Raw genomic sequence first — 17,547 nt, forward strand, 5'->3', positions numbered from 1 at the left:
TGTAAAGATGGACGACACGTCTCCGTTTCCTCATGGCCACTTTTCTGTCGGGTCTTTTCTGACTCTGGCTCTTAATCAGTCTCAAACAGTCCATATTTCTCTTAACATGAATATCCCTCGTTTGTTTTGTACGTCTTGTATTATGAGCCTCTGTGTTGTATGTTTTAAATTGTACCTGACAATGTATTATAATGTTGTCTGTATGATGTTTTTTATTAACATTAATATTCAAGTTCAAGTTTGTTGTCACACGTCCAAGTGCAGTGAAACGCTTGTACCTGAGTTCTGTCATCCTTTGTGTACATGAATAAATACAGACCATCAATACAGTAACATCTAAAGACCATGTAATAGTAATACTCTTTTATTATCGCTCTTCATGCTTATAAATGATCTCAATAACTTTGTCAAGTTCTGTTTTTATCTGTCCAGGCGCCGCATTACAGCTGTGCTTATTAATGTGGACTGTCCCTGTGAAATAAACCAATAAATACATACATTTGAGGGCTCTATAACAAAAGAAGGAAGGAATTTGTCTTTAACTTTACAGAAAGGGAAAAATGAGAAATGCTTTGGGCACAGAAAAGTGTCCCTCCCACAATGCAGTGCAACATTTCCCATCATGAGTTGAGTTGCAGGTTCTTCGCTCTGACTTCATCCTGCAAACAGCTGCCTGAGCTGAGCGTCTCCTCCTCCGACTTCCTCCTGCTCAAGTCTGCCAGTGTTTTTCTGCCTGGAAACCGTTTTGTATGGACGGACCGCCCGTGTGTTTTTCTTTTTCCTTTTTTTATTTCACAACCTCACTGAACTCCAAAATGAAAATGAACTCACGTCACCCCTGCCTGCTGCCAGATCCTGCTTTTGTCCCAGTTTTCTCTCTGAGTGTCTGAGTTTACCTCTCTCTCTCTCTCTCTCTGCAGACAGTTGGAACAGCAGCAGCATGTTGAGCTAATTCACTTGGAATAATGAAGCTGTTTATCTGGTTTGTGTGCGAGCTGCACGGCGAGCCAGGCCGCCGCCGCCGAGAGGTGTTTGGAGGCGAGCGGGTGATCTGAGGCCGGCTGCAAGATCTCTCCTGTCAATCAAACACTGATAGATGAAGCATCACAAACAGCGTTGGAGAATGAAAGGAGCTCTTTGTCTTCCTCTTTCTCAGACAGGATGACGTATCACCGCAGGCCACCATCACCTCCACCCCCCCTCCCCTGTTTCTTCATGTCACAATGATGATGATGATGGTGGCGGCAGTGCGGCTCGACCTCCAGCCTCTCGCAGCAGCTTAAAGGGTTAACGTGCAGCCACAACAAAGGAGCCGGTGCTGGGCCGGCGTGTGCACGAGTATGTGAGGGAATGGGGGAGGAAGGGGGGAGGAAGGGGGAGGATGGTGGGGTGCTCTGGCTGCCTTCTAGCCCCGCCCTGGACTTCTTTATTGGAGAGGCTGTTTACAACCTCGACGCATAGGAGTCCCCGGGTTCATCGGCCCGGTGGGGAGGGGGTGAGGAGGAGGATGGGGGAGGAGGAGGAGGGGAGGTAGATGGACTCACAAGAGAGCAGAGAGGAAAATGGTACAGGAAGAAGACAATAAGGAAATATGTTGAGGGCCTCCGAGCTGCAGGATCTGAGCTTTTGTTTGTCCCTTTGTCCCCGTCCATCTCTTCTCGATTCTTTACTTCCTTCTTTGTTTGTTCTTTAACAGAATTGAACATGCACATGTCTGAGTCGATGCAGCACGTGAAGAGAAAAATGCCCCCAAAAAAGAAAAAAGAAAAACCCTGTGGACTTTCCTCTGCTGCAGCCAACTCCACGTCTCCACAGTGAGAAGACGTGCAGCAGGATGACTGCTTCAGCTTCTTCTTCATGTTTTATTATTCTTGTTTTCTTCAGCTTTGTCTGCTTCTAAAAGAACAAAAACACTCTGTTTGCATTGAAGCTAAACAGCAGACCAAACAGCCACCTACAGTTTTCTGCACGTTTTCTTATCTGATGTCAGATCAGCCGGTCGTCCTTCAGGCTGGCTGTCTGTCTGTGTGGGATGCAACTGTAGAGAGACATGCATACTGTTTGTAATCTGCAAAGAAAATAAATCCACCCCCCCTCCTCCTCCCCCACATGCTTGTGTTTACATCTACATTTTACATGAGTCTCATACCAGCTTCAGTAGAGTGCAACAGTGGAGTATATTCACACAGGTAGACACCATCAGGAAAAAGGAATTCAGGCTGCAACCAATGACTGTCTTTTTAATTTCCAGAGCCCAAGTTGACATTTTAAATATCGTGTTATAGGTGATATTCAGATATTCATATACGAAATTCAATTTACTGTCATAGAAGAGTAAGAAAAACAGCAATTCACATGTCAGAAGCTGAAATCAGAAACCTTATTTGTCATTCAAGTCACAACACATTTTTATTAATAAGTTTATTTGTAATAAACCATAAAACCCTTGCTTCTTCAGGGCGGCACAAAAAACAACAAAACATAAAAACATCCAGATAAAAAACACATGTATTTTTATTAATGGCTTATATTTTGTGTGATTCTAATATGTTACAAATAAATAAGTACAAATTGTGTCATTTCAACTATAAAAATATGGTAAAATATAAAAACATCAACATAATTGTGTTTAGGAATACAGCTGTATAAAAATAAGAGCTAATTAAGAACACAACACACATATTTGTATTAATATCTTGTAGTATGCTTTATGTAAGCTGTTTAATATCAAGTTTATTTCTCATTTCAATAAAAAACATAAAAACATAAAGATACAAGTGCCTATTAAAACATTTCATATGAATAACAGGACTGTAAGTATTTCATACATTATTTGATTATCTGTCTTAATAATTTATATTTTTGTCCATGTGTGTTCTATCTGCAGTTGTTCACTACATGCCTCTCGCGCGCGTCCTCGCGGGTGTCGCGGTCCCGCCTCGCGCCTGTCTGCTTCCCAACCTTTCCCCCAGTTCGAGCGCGCTGCCGGGTTCACCGGGTTTACTCTGACACCGCTGACTCCCCGGCCACGCCCCCCGACAGCCACGCACCCCGCGTCGGGCCAATCGCGTCGCGGCCACGTACTGATCACGCACCGCCTCGCCTGGGATTGGCCGGAGCCCGCTACACCTTTGCCTGTGATTGGCTGCGTGTTACCACCCGCCAGACTGCTCTGAATTTTGTTTCTGTGTTTTTTTTCTGGTCTTTTTTTTTTTTTTTTTGGCTCCACTCAGCTGAAGCCAGTCTGCTGGCAGAAGCTCAGCGCTGATTATTGACTGCTAACACTCCCGGTACCGTTACCGTCTCTGCCGCGGGTCCACGTCTCTTCTTAAAACTCCTCCTGATGCTCAGCTTCGCGGCGGAGCGCTCCTGTCAGGTGAGTCCGCCTCACGTCCGGTGAAGCTGCCCGTTTAACGGCGGATATCTCGTTTTAAAGTTGTTTCTGTGATTATAACTGAGCCGTTAACCTGCATGTTCATGACACGCGCTGGTCTCAGGTCAGCTTCAAAGCAGGCGTCAGGTTAGCTTGTTAAGCTACTAGCGGCTGTTTTGGTCTTATTTGGCGCTGTCGGCTGGTTTATTTGAGGTCATAGTGAACCCAGTGTCTCCTGTGTGTGTGTGTGTGTGTGTGTGTGTGTGTGTGTGTGTTCACAACAGTTGCATCACTGCAGTGCATCGCTGGATCATAAAGTTTAAAGATGCTCTCAGACTTAGCTGACTGTCTGTATTTTGGTGTCAGTTTTCATTGATTTTCATTGTTTATGAGTAGAATGAGATTCTACTTGATTGTCTTTGTTGTTGGATCATAACTGGCTGTGATGAGTGTGTGTGTGTGTGTGTGGGGGGGGGGGGGGGGGGGGGTAGATGATAACTGATAAAGCATGTTAAATGTCACATTACACTAGAGACCAAAGTTTAGTCTTTAGATGTGCCAATTAATGTTACCATCAGTCAAACATACACAGAAACCTGAAATGTAAAATAATATGAAACATAAAGCAAGTTAATATCTGAGAAGCTGCCTCGATATAGATTATTCTTGTTGTCAATTAATATGCCGGCTAATTAATTTTTGGTCTGAAATGTCATAAAATAGTGAGAAATGCCTGTCACTGTTTTCCAAAGCCCAAGTTGGCATTTTCATATCACAGGTTTTGTCTGTTCAACAGTCAAAAACACAAAGATATTCAGTTTATTATAGAAGACTACGACTAAAACAGCAAATATTCATGTGAATGCATGTGAATAAACAGTAAACAGTGAATCTTTGCTTTAAACAGTCATCAGAGTGTCAAAAATGTTGCCCATTAAGCATCTGTCAATCAAAATTCAAATGTCAGCATTATAATCGATACATTTTCTATTGATCGACTGATCGATTCGTCAGATTCAGGCTCGGTTTGTTCATAAAGCTGCACCTGAAAACTGCAGCTGAGCACAACAAAGAGGCAGCAGAGAAACAACACAAGACCTCACGAGAACATGAAAAAATAAATCCCAACAACCAAAATCACATAAATCAATAAATCCTCTATATTAATCATTTAGATAATTATAAAGGAGTCACATTAATTCCTGTTAGTAATGTGAAGAAATGTCTCTGCATTGTTCCTTGCTGTAATCTCATTATGTGTTGCTGTGTGATGTGTTTGTGTGATCTTCTGCGTGGGAAATCACAGCGTCGGAGTCCGATACTGTCTGTGTTTGTTGCAACAGATTGACTTTGTTTTCTCCAACTATACTTCCTGTTGGGAGCTTCCTCTCTCTCTCTCTCTCTCTCTCTCTCTCTCTCTCTCTCTCTCTCTCTCTCTCTCTCTCTCGGGGGTGAGTCGGTGCATGTTAATGAGGGGGAGGGGAGGCGGGCCTTGTTTTGTTAGTTTTTTGGAGGGGGGGTGTAATTTCTGGCACGCCACCTCCCGCCATCTATTCTGGGTGCAGGGGAGGTTCCCCGTCGGCTGGGTGTACCCGCTGCAGTGGGGCCCCTCTCTCTCTCTCTCTGTATCTATATATCTAGGTCTCTCGCCCCTCGCTCACCCTCCCTCCACCCTTCCTGTACGTGCAGCTGAGCATTCACCAGATGCCAGCCAACTTAGCCGAGCACCCTTTGTCCCCCCGCTCACCTCCCACATAAATGTTTCCCCCCCCCCCTCGGCCGGCTGCCTCAGGTTAAAGACCACACTTACGTTTTTGTTGTTATTATTTATTTTTTCTTCTGTGGTGGTACGACTCAGGAGACAGGAAGTGGGAACACAATGACATCATTGGTAATTAGGTGGGTGGTATGCCAAAGGAAGGCGAAGAAGAAAAAGGAGGAATAGACTGCTGGTTGAGGACCAGCTGATGTCTAGTCGACCTCAGTGTGAAGTCGTTACCATAAATATCAGCAGCAGTAAAACATTTTGTATCCCTGCTTCTGCTGTTAGTTTGTTGTCAAGTCAAACAGATTTATGGACACAAAATGACTTAAAAAGTATAATGCAGAGACATTCTCATTTGAGAAGGAACAGTTCCCTACCTGGGAGCCAGTCTGAATCACGTGCAGAGAGCCATTTGGGATCCCAACTCATGTTTAATGTTGCTGTGAAAGGAAGAGACAAGGAAAGGAAAGACATTTGTCCGTATTAACTTGAGTTTCTGACCTCGCCTTGTTAATCAAATGAGACCTGCAACCCGACCCCTCTGACAGTGAGATCATGGAGTTAGTTTCTCTTTGACGACACAGTGGATGAATGTATGTATTTGAAAGAAGTGAAAGTTTGACAGACACATGAGTTTTATGGAAGCAAAATGGTGCCAAAATGTCCTTTCCTTGCAGTTTTTAAGAATAATTTCAATGCAGTTTGAGCCCGCAAAGATTATACTTTAAAAACATGGAGAATAATGTGACTAAACTTTGGTCTTGTTTAGATTTTATTGATTTTCCTGCTCCTCCTCAGGTGATGACGATGGAGCTGAAGCCGTGCATCGAGTACCACGACCTGGAGGCCGCCGAGGCGCTGGTCAGCATGAGCTTCTGGGGTCAAAGGTCGCACAAGCCCCGCCCACTGACCCCCACCTCCGACTCTTGTGACTCCATCCATCTCCACCCAGAGGGGGGGGACACTCCCAAAGACCTGGTCGCTCTGTCCTCACTGGTAAGACACATTTATTCAATTTGAACATAAACATAAATACATTTATTTTATTTACCATCAGATGTTTCTTACAGTGTGACCACGAGCACCAGGGCTTCAGGGCCGACACCAAACAATCTGGCCCAACCAAACCACCTCAAAACAAAAAGAAAATGATATCAAATACTGGAACAAAACCACCCAATCACAAAGTAAATCAAAGTAAACTCTATTTGACCCTGAACAGAGAGTACAGACTGAGTGGACACAGCCTGGCCACAGAAACAGGCAGATCAGGCTGCCAGGGAGGCCAGGCCGAGTCCACTTCGTCATAAAAGAGAGGTTGAGACAGAATCTCACTTCTTACTTTACTGTGAGAGATAATCTGAGAGAATTAAATAAATGAGATGTATCCTGAGTTTATATCTCTGACCCTCAGAGAATAAATGAAACATTAAATTCACTGTTTCCTCCCTCAGTGCATGACTCCACCTCACAGTCCAAGCTTCACCGAGTCCTCCACCACCACCTCCGCTCTGAGCCCCGCCTCCAGGCCGGTCTTACCCCGCCATGGCCCCGCCCTCCTCAGTGACTCCCTCACCTGCCTCCCACAACCCTCCCCCTTCACCTCAGAGACCTCAGCACTTCCACCTCAGGCGGAGTCGTCATGTGTGGCTCCGCCCAGCAGAGCGATGGCCACCAGCGTGATCCGCCACACCGCCGACCGCCTCAGCATTCCTCCTCCTCCACCTCCCTGCACCACCCAGCCGACAGAAACCTCCACGCCGCCTCAGCCCGGACTTCCAGCGACTCTTCCAGAGGAGAAAGACGGATCTCCTTCGTTTCCTGACAGCCCGTCTTCTCCTCCCTCCTCAGTGTCGCCTCCTCAGTCCTCCCCGCTGCCTTCCTCCTCTTCCTCTTCCTCTCCGGTCCTATGCCAGGTTTTCCCAGTGAGCAGCCGGACGGGGATGATCTCCGCCTTCGTCCAGGCCCCGGTTCAGGTGCAGACTCATGGGGGGCCCAAGCCCATCCTACCCCAGTCTCCTTCCAGCTTCGCCCAGCCTCTGCTGGTGGGTTCCGCTGTGCCGCAGGGGACCGTGATGTTTGTGGTTCCCCAGCAGCCCGTGTCCCAGTTGCAGCAGGGCCCGCAGACTGTCATGACCCTGGGCAACACCAAGCTCCTCCCCCTGGCCCCGGCCCCCATCTACATGCCGACAGGAGCGAGCGGCGCCTCGCAGGCCGACTTCTCCCGCAGACGGAATTATGTCTGCAACTTCCCCGGCTGCAAGAAGACCTACTTCAAGAGCTCACACCTGAAGGCTCACCTGCGCACACACACAGGTAAGACGCAGAGACGTTACAGTTCACCTGTCTGCCATCCAAGACCAGTCTGGATCGCAGGAATGATTTGTCACTGTCCACTGAAAAACATGTATTTACAAATTTGGTGATTTTTTTTTTCCCAGATAAAGTGAAGGATTAAGAATTCCTTTACGAGTTGAGAATGAGTTTCTACCTTCTGAGTTACATAAAACATTTAAGAGTCAGAGTCTACAGCCATGCTAGCAGCTCTGAGATGCTGCATGCTAGCTAAACTGGAACATGTTTTGTTTGTAAACTAATGTCCGTCCTCTCGTCTTCTCTGCAGGCGAAAAGCCGTTCAGCTGTCACTGGGAGGGCTGCGACAAAAAGTTCGCCCGCTCCGACGAGCTTTCCCGCCACCGCCGGACGCACACCGGCGAGAAGAAGTTTGTCTGCAACGTGTGCGACCGGCGCTTCATGCGCAGCGACCACTTGACCAAACACGCCCGACGGCACATGACCACCAAGAGGACGTCCTCGTGGCCCACCGAAACCCGAGACCTCAACAAAGTGGCCCTGCCCAAGGGCCAAAACAGAGGCTCCGCACTTCCTGTTGGCATGTTGGTCCCCACAGCCAACTAACAGACTCAGTCAGCCCACAGGGCAAACTCAGGACCACGGGGGGGGGGGAGGGGGGCAACCAGACATCCACAGGTTAAACTGTGACTGGTTGTTTCAATCAGCTCCACATCAGGAGGATCTTTTCTACAAATCACACTCGGCTGGCGAACAGAGTGAAGACGCTCACTGCGCTCCGGCTGCGTTTACATGAAGAACATCAACTCTTAGTAACAAATGCTAGTTAAGATGGCCGCCATATTAAAGAGGTTACTGTGGCATGAAACCATCGTCGGACTCATCGTCAGACCGACACACCAGCGACCCCGTGAGGCTGACAGGTCCATTACACTCCAGAAAACCAAACTGTTGGCTGGATAAAAAAATAGATCCTTACCACAGTTTGTCCTGAAGGTGGCGCCATTTATCTTATGTACGGGTGGCCTTTTTAGGACATCAGCGAGTTAGCATGATGATGTTTACATGTCATTAGGTGTGAACATGCGGGTGTTTAGCATGTTCCCTACAGAGAAAAACCTTTTTGTTAAAGAGGAAGAACTCTGACCGTCATCTTCCTGCAACAACTCACATCTCGCGACTCTCAGACACTTCTGTTTTTGATCTTAGTCTTTTACAAAAAGCTCTGTGTTAAAATTGTGAAAGTTTTTACCTGCTGGTGGCGCTAGAGGGAAAGTCAAAGAATCACTGAAGTCAGTAGGATTCATCCTCTGGGGACCATCAATATCTGAATTTCATAGCAATCCAAAAAAAAAAAAATTATATTTTTTCGTCAGAAGTTCAACTCACCTGCTTCCCTTAATGTTTGATTTCCATAAAGCAACTCTGATTCAGTTTGTTTACATGTTTACTGTGGAAACCAGATTCATTATTGTTTACATGGTTCACAGTAATCCAGTTTCCCCAATTATATGATGTGTTTCATCATCACAGGGACCAACTAAATTTTAGTAGTTCAGCTATTGGTTGACACATCAGGTTTTAATAAGTTTCATATTTCAAGTCTGTTTTTGAACATATTATCTGTATGACTCAAACTGTGTTTTGAAACAAATAAATCAGAATAATGTGTTTTCATGCCACAGTAATTAAAATGATTAAGATGAAGGTGTTTGTGTAACAGCTGAAATATTGAGTTTAATCTAATTAAAATCAAGATATTCTGAGTTGAAGTGATGTAGACGAAGCCGGAGCAGCCAGCGGAGAACAGAGCGAGTTTCCCGCCCTGCTCAGGACATTTTATTCCCACAAACCACAAACTCACCGGAGGAGGAGGAGGAGGAGGAGGAGGCGACAGGCTGCTATTCATCCACGGACAGAAACCAACAAAAACCTGACATTGCACTGGATTTTTTTAATCTTGCTTGTTTTTGTACTCTCTCTCCGTGTATAATCATGTTTACTTCATGTGTAAATGTCACGTTTAGCAAAATGTATGCACTCTTTTTATTTTTTGCCAAAGCCTCTGTATTGTGCTTCTATTATTAGCCTACTTATGTTCATTTGTCTTAGACTGTAAATATTGTAAATATATTGATATCTATATGAATGTTACATGTATTCCAATCTGCATTTATTGACAGTACGAGTTATTGATATTTTTAAAATGTCAGTGGACAGTATTCCTCACTGTGATACTACCTACTCTTTGCTTTACACATTATTATTATTTAATAAACATTTGTTGAGGAAAAAGTGGTTTTTAATAGCTTGATTTGGCCCTTAGTGTAGCCAGTAAGAAAATACCTCATGTTATTAAATGTTATTCTTAATAATAACGGCTTATATCGGAATAATCCCATTTCTGAACATTAGCCTGTAAGCGATGGTGAAGAATATGGCTTTTATAATAAAAATGTACCACGAAAGTAAACGTTAGTTTGTGCTTTGTTCTCTCTCACCAGACTACATTTCATCATATGACATCTTGTTTTATTTTTGAGTAAAAGAGCAACAGATGGAAAATTAGCATCATCGCTAGGCTAACTGGCTAATTTAGTATTTTCTTTTGATCAAAGGGAAAGTTTAAGGAGGAGTTCAACATTTTCTGTCTGAGAGAGAGAGATGTTCAAATGGATATCAGTCTGTGTATTAAGTACGAGGTTGGAGTCAGGACGTGCTTAGCTTAGCTTAGCATAAAGACTGAAAAAAATGAGGAAACAGCTAGCCTTGTTCTGGTTCTACCAACACGTCTTAAGTTCACTGATTGACAAGTTTTATGTTTGTTTGATCTGTAACAAACAAATATAAGGGTTATAGGTGGAGTGTCTTTATGCTAAGCTAGGCTAACTAATCATACATTAAGCAGCTCCCTCAGTAATAAAGCAAATAAGCATATATAAAACATACAATACAGTGGGGTAAAGTAAGTACATTTACTGAAGTACTGTACTTAAGTACAGTTTTGAGGTAGGCCTACTTGTATTTTACTTGAGTATTTCCATTTTCTACTACTTTGTACTTCTACTTCAGAGGGAAATATTGTACTTTTTACTGTACTACTGTACTATTTGATAACTAAACTTCACAAACTACCCAGCAGTGTATAAAGTCATTAAAATGAGCTCCATCTTCACCGGCTGCAACAAACAGTGATGAACACATTAATGCATCAATAACTATAATCCAATTATGATAAGTACTTTTACTTTTTGATGTATATTTTAATGCTAATACTTTTGTAGTTAAGTAACATTTTGTATGCAGGACTTTTGCTTGTAATAATATTACTACTTTTTACTTAAATAAAAGACCAGAGTACTTCACTGATTTTATTGCAGTTTAAAGAATCATAAATGACCATAAAGTTGAATCAACAGCTTTGACGAAGTAAACAATAGCGTAAGTATCTTTAAGGTGTTTTATTGGACCTGATCAGTGTCACACTTTAAATTTCAGTTCACTGGACTCAAACCGAAGTGTAAATTATGACCTTCAAATACAAACCAACCAAGCGTCGGCTCCATTTTGAAAAATCATTATTGTTCCGTGTTTGTTGGATGTTCGTCTGTGAATGTAGGTCACAGGAATGAACGTGGCTGTAAAAGACGGGTAAACTCCGGGTCATTCGGGTTTTCTAGGCTGCGTCGCTTTATATAAACACATACGTTGTCCCGTATATGAAGTTTCTGCTCGACGACAGCGGGGCTGTTACGTGTTGTGTTATACAACCGGAGCTGTGACCACTCTCCCTCTCTCTCTCTCTCCTCACACCACCCGGTAACAACGACCATCCAATCCGGAGCCAGCGCTCAGGGGGTGTGACCAATGGGAGAGGACGACATTGTGTCAGAGGAGCGCGTCATTGGCTGATGAGGTACCCGCCCACTTGCCTTACTGACCGACATTCAACTGAAGCCAGAGAAAATGAATAAAAAAGTCAAATTAAATAAATAAAAACAGGATTCTGGTGGAGGCGAGCAACCAGAGTAACAGTGACGCCATGTGGCGGGAGGCGGTACTGTAGCACAATTTATATAAGACAAAAACAATATATAAACACTTTATAATCAACACAGTGAGAGGAGATCATCAGGATTTTTTCTAAAATTACAGATCAAAGGGGATTAAAAATCTCCTCCTTTGTTTTGCACTTCAGACATTATAAAAACCTAAGAAAATATTCCTATAAAGTAGTGAAAAATTAACAGAAATGTTACAACAAATATCAGAAATCAGAAATACTTTATTGATCCCCGGGGGGGAATTATACAGTACTGGTGCTCCCATTCAAGAGTAGAAAGTAGCATACATTTAGAAATAAGAGTGTGTACAAAAATATAAAAAAATAAGAAATAGAAAATTAAAAACATGCACATTTACAATATTTAAGTGAAAAATAAAAGTAAAAAATATATACAATAACAATGTATATGTGTGTGTGTGTGTATATAAATATATGTAAATATATCTGGAGAACTCTTCTCAGACAATAATACCAGCTCAAGTGGTGGAAGAAGTACATAGATCCTTTACTTACGTAAAAGTACTTATATCACACTAATACTCTGGTCCCTGTCAGTGTTTCTGTTCTCTCTGATGTTTCTGGATGAATATTTCTGCTGCATTAATGTGTCTGTGTAATTTTACTGCTGTAGATGTTTCAGGTTGAGCCCATTTGAAGTACTTTATATACTGTTGGGTACTTTTATCTACAGTCAGCATCTCGATGGGAAGGTCCAAACTTGTTCTCACTGTGTATTTGAAACGTCCAGTACCCTTCCGGCCGCTAGGTGGCGACTCTGACTTTTGACCGACATTCACAGGCGATTTTGTTGACTCCCAAAGCAGCCAATCAGAGCGCTCCCTTCCGGAAACTGCTGATGAGTTGCTTCGCCTGTTTAGAGGGAAAAATTAGGCGATTATTTAACCTTCAGAGGCCGAAACTCGATCAAATAAAAGGTACAAAACATTCAGATGATCAGGGACCAGAGACCGGCCTTCAAATCACAGTCAATTATAACGTTGAAGTGACGCCTAACAAACCGTCAGGTTACCGGGATGTGTTCCCGTGTTGTCTGACATTGTTGGCCGTTTTTAGGCTAAAAGCGTTACTGACAGTTCTATTCATATCTTTAAAAAAGACATTTCCGGACGTAGATTTATGATTATACGTGGTGTGTAACATGTTTAATGGCGCTAAATTGTCATGACGACAACGCTTTAAGATTGTAATAACAAAAAGCGCGGCAGCGGGAAACAAACCAGAAGTACATCATAAACACCCTTCATGTTTAATGTGAAGTGTAATAAAAGCAGCTGGATGTCGGACACATTCAACTACTGTAGCGAGAGCTTATATATATATATATATATATATACACACACACAGACACAGAGTTTACAGTTATTGTCAGTTCACAAACATCTTCAATCCAATTTGAGGGATTACAGGACGTTTAAAGCTAACATCTCATAACGAAAGTCGGTCTTAGTTTTTGTGATTTCAACAACATTTTAACTTTTTGACACTGTTTTATGATTACACTTTAACGGCTTTTAATGTGAAACTAAAGCGTGTCTTTTGTCAGAGTCTGAAATGTTGCGTAAACGCTCATTCTGAGTAGTTTTGTAACGTCGGTTTCGGGCAGTTTTGTAACTCCGCACGAACAAAGCCCTTTGAATTTCCCGCAGCTGTTCAGGTGGCACGTGAGCGCGGCTCTCCACCCGATTGGCTCCGTCGCGGCGTCAGTTTAAAGAGCCGCCGCGAGCTGCGTTTCTATTGGCCAGCTGCGTTCTAGCGCCAAGATTTCAATAAGTAGGCGAGCGGACAACAGACGCCGCTTCAGTCTCTGCTCTCCGTCACTGCCAGCTGCTAGTTTAGATCCTCGTCTTCTTTTCTTACTCCTTCTTTTAATTTCTTAACTTATCTTTTATTTATCTGTCCGTCTGAACTCGAGCACATCAACATGCTTTCTGCTCGCTCTCCTCTTTCCGTCAAGAATGAAAAGTCACTCAGCAGTCAGATGGACAACATGTCGCTGGACAAAGAAAACACGGTGAGACCAGAAAGACCGTAACACTGATGTTTCATGTCGCGTTTAAACGTTAAAATCTCCATTTGATGTTACGATAACAGTGTTTGTAAGTTAAACATCATGGCGGCCATTTTCTGAGCAGTTCAGCCCGACAGCCTGACTGACCCACATTTCACCTGTATTTCAGCCGGTGGGATAGAAAAGAAAGCGTATTCATTCATTACGGAAAGTGCTTTTTGGTCACTAAGGACATCTTGTCTTCTCTCTTCCAGCCGCCGAGCCTGAACACGACCCGCATCCTGGCGTCTAAAACCGCGCGCAAAATCTTCGACGATCCTGCGGTGAGTCCCTTCAAGACTTCCGGTCACTTCAGACACATTATCAGCATCCATGTTAAAGGACATTATGACGAGTTGGTGTTTGTTATTGTGGTCATGTGGCGCCTAAAATGACGGTTCTGGCGCCAACATGGACAATCAGCTGATGGAGGATTATATGACACATTCATGTTGCTGGATTCTGGCATATTTCTTCTTCTTTCTTTTCCATCGACTGCATCCAAAGTTAGAACGTTACAGACTTGTTATGAAGCGAAGTGTCGATCAGAGCAGTTCAGGTCAAACAGTCTTCACATTCTGCACTTTCTTATCTTTGAACACGAGCAGCGGTGGATGTGTTCTTCTGATCTTTGTATGTTTCTTGTATATTTGAGCTCTCAAGTGGTTTGTGGCTGACAGTCTTGTGTTTTGTGTTTTGCAGCCCAAAGCCGTGAAGAAGAGCAGCCGTGAAGAGGAGCCGCTGCTGAAGGAGAACCCTCGTCGTTTCGTCATCTTCCCCATCCAGTACCACGACATCTGGCAGATGTACAAGAAGGCCGAGGCCTCTTTCTGGACCGCAGAGGAGGTACGCGTGGACCCGTGTAGTCAGATCTTTAGTTCCCATCATCAGTCAGTGGCTCTGAGACTCAGCGTCCCTCTGTGGTCCCAGACCCGTGTCCTACTCTAGAAACACTGCAGAGTGAATGTGAATCTCTTTTATTGGTGTAAAAGTGTTCAAGTTTAAAATATATTTGATGACTTTAACGTGATCAGGTGTGCAGGCGGAGCCAGCAGCTGCTGGAGGATGTTGACGGCTTGTGTTTGTTCAGGTGGATCTGTCCAAGGACCTGCAGCACTGGGAGTCCCTGAAGGACGAGGAGAGGTACTTCATCTCTCACGTGTTGGCTTTCTTCGCCGCCAGCGACGGCATCGTCAACGAGAATCTGGTGAGGACCCTGAAACATCAGCTCTCAGATCAATGACTGATTATTGAGTTATTCTGGTGGTTTCGTCCTGAAGGGGGACAAGAAGCACCAATGTGACGACAGTTAGTACTGTTAAACCGTCGCAGGCTGAAAGTAAAAGACAAAGTTCCAACATGTAAAGATAAGCAGCTGAACTGGGGTCAGATCTCATGTTGTCCTCTGCTGACTGGCTGTTTGCTGCTGTTCAACTGAATATTTTAGTTAATATAAAATCCTAAAGCACAAGGTGACGTCCTCCTATTGAATATTTTTTTTCGTCCCAAACCCCCAAATATTGACTTTACTGTCATGCGAGATCAAGAAAAGCAGCAAATTCTCAACAAATATGTAGCTTTTTTTTTTTACTTGAAACACGACTCAAACGTGAATTGATTATCAGTCATTTTCTTCTGATTAATTCATTGTTGCGGCTCTAAATGAGTTGATGCTCTGGTTGTAAACGTGGACCTGTTGTCTCCCCTCGTCCTCCTCGTGACCACCAGGTGGAGCGCTTCACACAGGAAGTGCAGGTGACGGAGGCGAGGTGTTTCTATGGTTTCCAGATCGCCATGGAGAACATCCACTCAGAGATGTACAGCCTCCTCATCAACACCTACATCAAGGAGCCCACAGAGAGGTGAGACCACTCTGTTACTGGTGTGCTGGTCTGTACTGGACTCTGCCGGTCTGTGCGGGTGTCTGACCGTGTGTTCAACGACCCACAGGGAATACCTCTTCAACGCCATCGAGACTTTGCCGTGTGTGAAGAAGAAGGCCGACTGGGCGATCAACTGGATCGGCAACAAGAACGCCAACTACGGTAAAGCTGCTCCCTGTGGCTCCGAGACGGCCGCGTTCCTGGTTGATCAGGTTTGATGTTGATCTTCTATCTGTTATTGATCGTGACTCTGGTTCCTTTAGGAGAGCGCGTGGTGGCCTTCGCCTCCGTGGAGGGAATCTTCTTCTCCGGTTCCTTCGCTGCCATCTTCTGGCTGAAGAAGAGGGGCCTGATGCCCGGCCTGACCTTCTCCAACGAGCTCATCAGCAGAGACGAGGTGACGCACCGGCCGCCAATGATTATATATCGGCAGTGAGATCAATATTAAGCTTCCTGTTGCTGGTTCAGGGTCTGCACTGTGACCCAGTGTCTGTGGAGTAACTGTGTGTGTTGCTGGTTCAGGGTCTGCACTGTGACTTCGCCTGTCTGATGTTCAAACACCTGGTCAACAAGCCGTCGATAGAAACCGTCACCAACATCATCAAGAACGCCGTGGAGATCGAGCAGGTCGGTCAAACGGACCAATGTGGAGATCCTGAACTTGTTCTGGTTTCTCTCCTTCAGTCGGTTGATGGTTTCACTGGTTTTAATGGTGTGTTGTTGTTCTTGTTGTTCTGTTCAGGAGTTCCTGACGGAGGCTCTGCCGGTGAAGCTGATCGGGATGAACTGCGAGCTGATGAAGCAGTACATCGAGTTTGTAGCCGACAGACTGATGATGGAGCTCGGCTTCACAAAGGTAACCACAGCTCCCAGTAACGGCTGCTGAAACCATTTTGAAGGTGTCTGCTGGTGGAGAGAACATTTACATTTCACTTTACTACATTTCAACCTTATTTGGGCATTTTATTTTGAAAGGAAACGTGAATTAAAATCTTCCACTTGACGTCGTTTATAAAGCGGTCTTTGTGCTGACGTCGGGTCAGTTACGGTGGACATGTTAAATGTAGGTTGTAGTGGAACATAAATCTCCACTTGGGAAACACTTTGAAAGTTTTTAAAGAAGTAGTCAGAACAGCTGGCTCCTGATCCTGGTCTGGATCAGGTCTGTGATGATGAGAGGCGCAGGGGTACGGACCTCAGCCAATGATGGGGGCTGAGTGCTGCAGCGACGCTCTGATTGGAGGACGAGTGGTTCACTGACAGACGAGCAGCAGCACGAGACAGACGCCTGTCTGAACAGACCGTCGCCTGATACTGCATTTCACAAGTTAAATGTTCCTTTTTCTAAACTGACCTCCGATCTGTCGGCCGTCTCTGCAGATCTACCGGGTGGAGAACCCCTTCGACTTCATGGAGAACATCTCTCTGGAGGGAAAGACCAACTTCTTTGAGAAGCGTGTGGGCGAGTACCAGAGGATGGGCGTGATGTCCGGCTCCACAGACAACACCTTCAGGCTGGACGCAGACTTCTGAGGACCGAGGTGGACCGACCCACGCTCGGTCACATCTCAGACGCCTTTGACTCCCGCAGCTGATATCAAGTTAGAGCCGTTTTTAACCGATGAGGCAGAAAGTCGGCGGGTGGAAACGCTCGGCTGTAGAGACGGATGGACTTGATTTTATGTTTCACAGCCAATCAGAGTACGGACTGTAAGTGCACCACTGCCCGGGGACCTGTCCACAAACCAGGACTATTATCTGGAGAACTGCGGAGTGTTCAGCTCGGTTTGGATCAGACCCTGGTTTCATGTTTTGTCTGTTTTCTTCTAACTTTATAGTTTTGGTTTTATAAAATCTACTACATTATGTTTTTATATCTGCCTAATGTGGTGTTTTAGGTTATTTTGTGTGTAATTTGTACAGTTTTGTTTTGTAATAAAGTCAATTATATGTAAACGCTCATTCCTACACGTCTACTTTGATTAGTGTAAACGCAGCTGGGAAGGTTAAGTTTGGTTTTATTCATCTTAAGAACAAGCTTATTCTTTCTTTAGGAAGGTATTGGTTTTAGTTCAACAC

At 44.4% G+C, this 17,547-nt stretch overlaps 2 protein-coding genes and 1 non-coding gene across 5 annotated transcripts; all 3 read left to right on the forward strand.

The window, feature by feature from the left end:
- The first annotated feature begins 3,256 nt into the window (after window positions 1–3,256).
- On the forward strand, window positions 3,257–8,071 carry LOC139302446 (Krueppel-like factor 11). The gene is made up of 4 exons (XM_070926143.1): window positions 3,257–3,376; window positions 5,937–6,134; window positions 6,593–7,454; window positions 7,762–8,071. The coding sequence occupies exons 1-4, from the start codon at window positions 3,344–3,346 to the stop codon at window positions 8,055–8,057; spliced, it is 1,389 nt and encodes a 462-aa protein (XP_070782244.1). The 5' UTR covers window positions 3,257–3,343; the 3' UTR covers window positions 8,058–8,071.
- Window positions 8,072–13,370: 5,299 nt separating this feature from the next.
- LOC139302452 (ribonucleoside-diphosphate reductase subunit M2-like) lies at window positions 13,371–17,383 on the forward strand. Of its 3 annotated transcripts, none has more exons than XM_070926152.1 (10): window positions 13,371–13,549; window positions 13,801–13,891; window positions 14,295–14,431; window positions 14,676–14,792; window positions 15,314–15,447; window positions 15,536–15,630; window positions 15,732–15,865; window positions 15,991–16,095; window positions 16,211–16,324; window positions 16,849–17,383. In XM_070926152.1, the coding sequence occupies exons 1-10, from the start codon at window positions 13,460–13,462 to the stop codon at window positions 16,999–17,001; spliced, it is 1,170 nt and encodes a 389-aa protein (XP_070782253.1). In that variant the 5' UTR covers window positions 13,371–13,459; the 3' UTR covers window positions 17,002–17,383. The 3 variants fall into 3 exon arrangements, with proteins under 3 accessions (XP_070782253.1, XP_070782254.1, XP_070782252.1); XM_070926153.1 differs by having other exon boundaries at window positions 13,801–13,873; XM_070926151.1 differs by having other exon boundaries at window positions 13,801–13,869; window positions 14,288–14,431.
- On the forward strand, window positions 16,632–16,769 carry LOC139302749 (small nucleolar RNA SNORD94). Its single transcript, XR_011598923.1, has one exon. It is a non-coding gene; the product is annotated as a small nucleolar RNA SNORD94 (small nucleolar RNA).
- Window positions 17,384–17,547: the final 164 nt, after the last annotated feature.

The sequence above is a fragment of the Enoplosus armatus genome, chromosome 19 (assembly GCF_043641665.1).
Source record: "Enoplosus armatus isolate fEnoArm2 chromosome 19, fEnoArm2.hap1, whole genome shotgun sequence".
Taxonomy (NCBI): Eukaryota; Metazoa; Chordata; class Actinopteri; order Centrarchiformes; family Enoplosidae; genus Enoplosus; species Enoplosus armatus.

What these genes read in the sequence shown, in the direction of transcription:
- LOC139302452 (XM_070926152.1), top strand. Translation starts at nt 13,460, where the DNA reads ATGCTTTCTGCTCGCTCTCCTCTTTCCGTCAAGAATGAAAAGTCACTC. An exon ending in GAGTCCCTTCAAGACTTCCG is followed by an intron (nt 13,892 to 14,294) that starts GTCACTTCAGAC and finishes TGCAGCCCAAAG; the next exon opens with CCGTGAAGAAGAGCAGCCGT. An exon ending in AGCTCATCAGCAGAGACGAG is followed by an intron (nt 15,866 to 15,990) that starts GTGACGCACCGG and finishes TTGCTGGTTCAG; the next exon opens with GGTCTGCACTGTGACTTCGC.
- LOC139302446 (XM_070926143.1), top strand. Translation starts at nt 3,344, where the DNA reads ATGCTCAGCTTCGCGGCGGAGCGCTCCTGTCAG. An exon ending in CGGCGGAGCGCTCCTGTCAG is followed by an intron (nt 3,377 to 5,936) that starts GTGAGTCCGCCT and finishes GCTCCTCCTCAG; the next exon opens with GTGATGACGATGGAGCTGAA. An exon ending in TGGTCGCTCTGTCCTCACTG is followed by an intron (nt 6,135 to 6,592) that starts GTAAGACACATT and finishes TTCCTCCCTCAG; the next exon opens with TGCATGACTCCACCTCACAG.